This window comes from Nelumbo lutea, chromosome 4 (genome assembly GCF_056320005.1).
Source record: "Nelumbo lutea isolate HS-2025 chromosome 4, American lotus-T2T, whole genome shotgun sequence".
NCBI classification, from domain to species: domain Eukaryota; kingdom Viridiplantae; phylum Streptophyta; class Magnoliopsida; order Proteales; family Nelumbonaceae; genus Nelumbo; species Nelumbo lutea.
Window position 1 is genome coordinate 60,213,864 of NC_142687.1, and position 8,209 is coordinate 60,222,072.

At 39.5% G+C, this 8,209-nt stretch overlaps 1 protein-coding gene across 1 annotated transcript; it reads left to right on the plus strand.

Annotated features, from left to right (window-relative positions):
- Nucleotides 1-4,265: 4,265 nt before the first annotated feature.
- On the plus strand, nt 4,266-6,740 carry LOC148860817 (Pentatricopeptide repeat (PPR) superfamily protein). The gene has a single exon (XM_088982957.1). The coding sequence runs from the start codon at nt 4,500-4,502 to the stop codon at nt 6,435-6,437; it is 1,938 nt and encodes a 645-aa protein (XP_088839083.1). The 5' UTR covers nt 4,266-4,499; the 3' UTR covers nt 6,438-6,740.
- The last annotated feature ends 1,469 nt before the right edge of the window (nt 6,741-8,209 follow it).

An 8,209-nucleotide genomic window follows, 5' to 3' on the forward strand; every position in this document is an offset into this window, starting at 1 on the left:
GAGTATCTCTCTAATGAATTCAAGGGCTACTTAAAGAAAAATAGGATTGTATCACAATTGGCTCCTCCTGCTACACCACAATTAAACGGTGTGTTAAAGAGGAGAAATCGAACTCTATTAGATATGGTCTGTTCACTTTTCGTCCACTCAGAGTTACCCATATCCTTTTGGGGTTTCACATTAGAGACTGCGATTTACATGCTAAACCGGGTTCTAACCAAATCCGTTCCTAAGACTCCATATGAGCTATGGACTGGTAAGAAACCAAGTGTGGAACACTTGAAGATTTGGGGTTGTCCAACACATGTTAAAAGAACTAGTGGTAACAAATTGGAATCCAAGACCAACTGTTGCCTATTTATAGGTTACCCCAAAGGCTCTGTGGGTTACTTATTCTATGATCCAAAAGAGCATATGGTGTTTTGCAGTTCAAATGTCTATTTCCTAGAGGAAGATTTCATCCTGGATAATCTTCATCAGGAAGTTGTTCTTGATGAGGAGAGCCCAGGGGTACTGGGAGATTCCACAAGCTCCAGAAAATAACCAACCTAGAAGATCTACCTAGGTTTCTAGGCCTCTAGTTTGTTACGATTGTGACCAAGAAAGTTACTTGGTGGAAGCCACGACCAGTGAGGAGGATCTCGTGACTTATACGGAAGCAATGTTAGACATAGATTCCTTGAAGTTGGTAGATGTCATGAGAGTTGAGATGGACTCAATGAAGACCAATAAAGTCTGGAATTTGGTAGATCCGCCCCCAAGGGTAAAAGTAATTGGTTACAAATGGATTTATAAGAGGGAGAAGGGCCCCGATGGTAAGGTTGAGACCTACAAGCCTCGTCTTGTGGCAAAATGGTACACTTAGGGAATTGACTATTAGGAAACCTTTTTCGCTTGTGGCCATGCTTAAATCCATTAGGATCTTGCTACCTGTAGAAGCATACCATGACTATGAAACCTGGCAAATGGATGTCAAAACCTTATTCCTAAATGGAGATCTTACTGAAGATATCTACATGCAGTAACCGCAAGGATTCATTGCTGCAGGTCAGGAACACATGGCATCTAAACTTAATTAATCCATATATGGACTTAAGCATGCTTCTAGAAGCTGGAACATCCAGTTTGACTCTATCGTCAAACAATTTGACTTTGAGCAAAATCCAAATGAACCCTGTGTTTATAGGAAGACTAGTGGGGATAAGGTTATGTTCTTGGTTTTGTATGTAGATGACATTCTACTCATTGGGAATGATGTAGGAATGTTAGCTATGGTGAAAGTGTGGCTTTCGCAGCAATTTTCCATGAAAGATCTTAGGAAAGCCTCCTACATATTGGAACTTCAACTCTATAGAGATAGATCGAAGAGGATAATAGAATTATCCTAGTCTACTTACATTGACAAGATTGTCAAAAGATACAGTATGGAGAACTCCAAGAAAAAAAATGTTCCTTTCAAGCACGGAGTCACTCTCTCCAAGGGTATGTCTCTCAAGACTCCCAAAGAGATTGAGGGCATGAAAAAGATTCCCTATGCCTCAGCCGTTGGGATCATCCTATATGCCATGTTATGCACTCGTCCTATCATTAATCAAGTAGTGAGTATGGTAAGTAGATATCAATCTAACTTAGGGCAGGAGCATTGGATAGTTGTATAACACATATTAAAATTCCTTCGAAGGACAAAAGGAATTTTGTCTTATATGAGATGGTAGTTCACTATAGATCGTTGGGTATTCTGATACCGACTTCCAATTAGACCCAGATGATAAAATGTCTACATCTGGTCACATCTTCGCGATGGGGTCCTAAGTAGTAAAAATAGCAGATTCCATAACCCAAGTCGAGCACATTACCATAAGTGAGGTTGCATAATGAATGAAGGTGTTCATTCTAGAATTTAGAATTCAACACATCACCCATTCCACTGTTGTGTGACAACATTGGATTTATGGGAGATTAATGTTAAAAGGTAGCATTAGCAGAGAATGTGGTAGACCAATTGACTAAGCCACTAACACATAAAGTGTTTGAGAAACACATGGAATGTCTAGGACTCCAGCTTGTACCCGATTGGACCTAAGTGCAAGTGGGAGTTGTTAGACAGTATATACCCTTAACTCCAATCAGATTAATATACATTATGTCATTTATTTTAAATGAATAAAGTGCATAATTGATTCATGTGATTTGGTGTGTTTATATGTAATACCCTTAAATTGGACACTTATGAGACTCATGTTAGTTTAGAATCTTCACAGTCGTTGGATAGATCTGGGGAGATTTATCCTGCCAAGGCTAACACTGATGTATCGCCAAGTTGGTTGGGGTGGCTTATTTCAGCTACCATGGTAAGACCTGAGGTACATATAGTGTGGATTTTCTTGAAACCCTTAACCATATGAAATTCCAATATTGCTCTGGACCTTAGAGATAAATGGGCAAAACTGGAATGCTACACCTGACCCCTAGACTCGATTATGGTACTACACTAAGTGTCGGATTGGGCTATCTTTGATATGCCAATCAGTGAGATCATTAGAGGGGATTAAAACCTGTGTATGTTGGGGTAGTCCGAGAATTCACCTGAGTGAGTGATCATAGTGACAGGATCAGCCCCTTTGTCGGACAAAATGAATGATCAGGGAATGCACTCTCTCTGATAAAATCCTAAACTGTCAGCAGTGGATTTTAAATGTGTTTGAAATTTGGTTTTTTAAAATATATTTATATAAAGATATACTTATATATTATGGTTCAAATTGTTTGCTTTTAATTCCCGGGATCTATGTGAGTAGAGAGTGCAGCACTACACCTTGCAGCCGAAGAGAGGTCCTCTCTTGTCGAGCAATGCTTGATCATTATGGGCTGAGAGGTTAAATGTAAGACCATTGAGGGTAAATGGTGATTGGATCCAAGAACCATTTAATGTAAATGTTAGGCCCATTGAGAGCCTATGGTGATGGACTCAGAGGTTCACTGTGACACACAATGAATTCGGCCTGGCCTTATAATAGAGGCCGGGCTAAACCCATGTGACTAATGTATAGATCAATGTTAGGGTCCCACACCATACAAAGACAAACAAGTTGGCAGTAGATTAAAGAGTAAGTGAGCCCATAAGCTTAATGGACCTAAGGCCCAATTCGAACTAGGCTTAAGTTAGTTGAAGGATAAGATAAGTCTTATCCATTTAAGAGTCCAAATCGAAATATAAGATTTGGATTAGGAAACTCTCTCCTAATTAGATTAGGAGGTTGATCCAAAAAGAATATAAATAGGGGCAAATTCCTCAGGTTTACAACACAGCAAACTATAGAATTCTTCCCTAGTTCTTGCCTCCCCTACCCAGTTCGATCTCCACTTTTGGATCAGATCAAGAAGAGTTCTTGATATTTTTTCTTGGTAGTGGAAGCAATCTGAAGTCGTGCTCACCAGCCCTTGCTCAATTCTTGTTAAAAAATTTAGGTTTTTGCTGAAGAACCATTCTGCTAATCCTGTTTCACTTCACACTGTGTCATTTCAGTGGAGGCGGGTTTTTGTCTTGTTTTTTGGCGTAAACACCTGTGTTGGGAGTTACTATTACTTCATATCAGGTACATCCTTCACTTCCCTTTGGTTTCAGATCTGGTCTGGTTTTGGATTCAAGAACGAACATTGAAAATGCAGTTTTCTAAATTAGGGAATACGATTCCCAAATGGGAGAGAAAGAAATTTTTGAAATTTCGGCCAACCTTCCTGCAGGGTTTGGCCATCCATATGATCGATCTCCCATCCCTTCACTTAAAACTGGGAATGCGATTCCCAGAAGAGAAAAAGAAATTTTTGAAATTTCGTCCTACCATCCAGCATGGTACGACTATCCATATGATGGATTTCCCCTTCCTTCAGTTTGATGGTAATGGGGTTGTCAAAAGAGTTTGAAAGTCTGAAACCCGGTCCAACATTTTATTCTAATATTTTCGTATTTGGATGATCCATTTGCATAAATGGATTGGATTCGGATCTTGTAACCCGCATCCATTTAATAACCTAATTGGATAAATACAGATTTAACTAACCCCAACAAAACCTATTTGAGATTCGAATCCGAACGATTACCCGATTGTGTTTTCCATCCATTAAGATTAATTATCATATATACATCACACAGTGTTGGAGTGCCCTGCTGCTGCTTTGTTCACTTTTTTTTTTATATATGTAAAAGAATTAAATTTAGATTCCATAAATATTTACAAAGTTCTTCACAACTAGAAACTAAGGAAGATAAACACAACTTTTGTTGGACCCATGACAGACAGTGGCCGTCGCGTTAGGTTTTTGGTATCCATAACCATAAATAACCTCTTTTTCTTCTTACGTAGTTACGTTCATTGTTATTAGTTCAGGTACGTACTCTCAGCGTATCACAAATTTTAGAGACCTTGGCAATTCATGGTCTGAGTCGGAGCGGATAACCTCCTATACTGTGAAAAAGATTAGGTTTAGAACAGTTGCGAATGAACGCAAAGAACGTCCTAACTGGCAAACTAATCAAGAAAACTTGGCACCTTCTCCCCACTCTCTGCTACGCAACAATCTTCGAGATATCTCCATCCCCATCTCCCTGCGATTTACGTGCTTGCATTGCTGCTTTACAGTCCTGCGCCCATCACAGGAACCTCTATAAAGGGAAAGAAATCCATTCCTGGATGCTCATCAATGGGTTAGTGGACTCTCCGTTCTCTGTCACTAGCTTGATCAATATGTATTCCAAGTGTAGTCAACTTGATGACGCCCTTATAATTTTCAATGCAACCCATGATCGGAATGTTTACACTTGGAATGCGATGATGGCTGGATTTATTGCCAATGGCTTGTCCCGAAATGCGTTTGAGTTGTATCAGAGAATGCGCCTGGATGGCGTAGTAGTTCCAGATAAAGTCACGTTTCCTTCTGCTATAAAAGCTTGCTCTGACCTCTTAGAGGTTCTGGAAGTAAGGAAAATTCACGCAGGTTTGTTTAAATTTGGTCTGGAGAATGATGCCTTTGTCTCCAGTGCTCTCATAAATTTTTATTTGAAAATTTATCTAGTCGAAGAAGCGCAGCTCTTGTTTGAGGAATTGCCTGAGAGAGACGTCGTGCTGTGGAATGCGATGATAAATGGGTATGCTCAGATTGGTCAATTCATTATGGCTTTACAAGTTTTCGGGATGATGAGAAAAGAAAATGTGGTCCCAAGTAAATTCACGGTTACGGGGATCTTATCAGTTTTGACCATGACCGGGGATCTTGATAATGGGAGAGCAGTTCATGGTTTTGCAAAGAAAATGGGCTATGAATCTGATATTGCTGTTTCAAATTCATTAATTGACATGTACGGGAAATGTAAGGATGCTGTTGATGCGCTGGAAATATTTGAGAAAATGTTGGACAGAGATATATTTTCATGGAATTCGATTATTGCAGTACACGAACAGTCCGGCGATCATGACGGGACCCTTAGTCTTTTTGACAAGATGCAAGAAGCTGGGGTATGCCCTGATGTTGTCACGATCACGACTGTTCTTCCGGCTTGCTCCAGTATGGCAGCATTGATGCGTGGTAAGGAAATTCACGGGTACACGATTGTGAGTGGTATGAGGAAGGATGAAGATGGAGAAGAGATCCATGACATACATGCAGACAATGCTATCTTGGACATGTATGCAAAATGTGGCAGTCTTAAGGATGCTGGTTTGTTCTTTGATAAGATGAGGAATAAGGATGTTGCATCATGGAACATCATGATCATGGGTTATGGAATGCACGGGTTTGGCAATGAGGCATTGATCATGTTTCGGCTCATGTGTGAGTCTGGTGTGAGGCCAGATGAGGTGTCCTTTGTTGGGGTCCTATCTGCCTGTAGTCATGCAGGGCTTGTTAGCCTAGGATGGCAGTTCCTTGCCCGCATGGAATTGGACCATGGGGTGATTCCGACGGTTGAACATTATGCATGTGTGGTTGACATGCTTGGTCGAGCAGGGCGGCTTGATGAGGCTTATAAGTTGGCTGTTACAATGCCTATCGAGTCCAATTCGGTAGTTTGGAGAGCATTCCTGGCTGCCTGTCGGATTCATGGGAACACAACTCTAGCTGAGATTGCACATAAACGACTTTTGGAGATTGAACCAAAGCACTCTGGGAGTTATGTGCTCATCTCTAATGTTTATGGATCAATGGGAAGATATGAGGATGTTTCAGATGTCAGGCATACAATGAGACAGAGAAATGTGAAAAAGACTCCAGGATGTAGCTGGATTGAGCTAAAGTTTGGTGTTCATGTATTTGTCACTGGTGATCGGATTCATCCTGAATGTGATCGTATCCATGCTGAATTGGATGCATTGACTGGGTGTTTACGTGAGTATGGATACGTTCCAGAGGTTAGTTATGTGCAAGGCGGTGCTTCTTTATAAAAAGTCTGTCCTGAAAGTGGCATTGAGATTATTACTGCTTTACCACCTGATAGAAATCAGAATTGTGGTTAAGGGATTTTGGTAAACCCAATCTTTACCAATCTCTACAGGTTTTTGAAAGTTTTGCAATACATTGTAGAATAAATCTTTAGGCCATTTTTATGGAAGAAGTCCATTGTGGGAGTTTTAGAAGTGGTCAACCATTGATTTAACATCCCATATACAAGAGATTGAAGGCTTTCATTAAAAGGGGTCTTGATTTCTATGTGCTTGATTTATGCAATTGAAAAGGGTCTTGATAAATGCTTCTGAAAGAATCAATACTTGATAATCTGATTTCATTAAAATAGTTTAACTTTCTGGACGGTCTTTCCTTTGAGACATTCAATATTATAGGCCCACACCAAGATCTTCCTTTCTATTTAAATGTGTCAAACTGAAAATGGATGGAGTTTCAGATAAGTGTGGATGTTCTAATTCTTTCATAGACTAATGGCACTATGGAAGCTCATGCGCATCTATGCAGTATAAAGTACTAGATGGGCTTAAGGATGCAACTCTCGCATTGTCATAGAAGAAACCACTTCACCTGTTGTCGTGTACTTGAGTCAATGAAAAGGTGGACCTGTTAAGGAGAATGAAGGCTCTATTGCAAGGCCTGGCATTAAATTCAAAATCTATAGAGAAAAGGAAACAAAATGGCTGATGATTCAGAAGCTCAGAGCAAATAGCCAACTGTCTCAACGGTTATTTGTCTATTTAATCTTTGGGCAAGACTGTAACTTTATCCTTAATTACAAAAAAAAAAAAATGACAGTAGGAGCATATAGATGAATCAAAATGCATTTGCCTGCAAATTTTCTGGGCCTGGTACAGGATGCACTAGGAATGATCACCCCTAGATTGGAGGGGCATATCAGAAATGTGTGAGTCTGCTAAGGGATTGCAAAGGAGGTTTGTGTATTTTCCTTAGGTTTCTGACCATTCTTCTTCACTCTCTCCATTGACAGGAACCTTTTTAAACAGCAAACAAGTTGAATTCATTCAATCCAGTTATCAAGGTGATTTATGTGTTTCTTCTTCCTGTTGACACTTTTTCTGTTAAGTTATTTATTTATTTGTATGTGTGTGTATTAAGGAACAAGTTATATTGAGATAGAAGGTATGAAATATACAACGCAAGATTACCTCAGAAAGGAATAAGTTAAAAGAAGATTAAAGGAAGAAGAGAAGAGATTGGCCGAGAAAGTAAAGGTAAAACATATCCTCCAAAACAACACCCATGCAATGATGCAAATAAACATGGTTTTAAAATTCCAAGAAGTGAAACAGTGAGGAGTATCCTCATGGGGAGGGAGGCTAAATCTGCCTCACCTCTAAGGCCCAAAGTTTAAATTTTGACACGATACACGAGGCATATCGTATTGTATCTTTTAAAATCAGATGTGAGATATGGTGGACAACCAATGGTATATCGAGGCGTATCAGTGGATATGCTACAAAAGAAGTACAGACAAATAATGAAAAAAAAAAAGTTATAGTGTTTCCATGTGTATTTATGTGTATCTTAATTTTTCTCTAATACACGTGTATACAAGGTGTATCCCGATATATCTCTTAAAATTTCATTTTTGTCACACTTAGTGTTTCCGATACTTTGAACCTTGCTATAGCCTTATATGACATCTATTACGCCTGCACCCATGTATTGAGAGGTATCTCACATTTGTTACTGGCCTAGCAGAAAGGCTGATGAGGAAAATATCTTACAT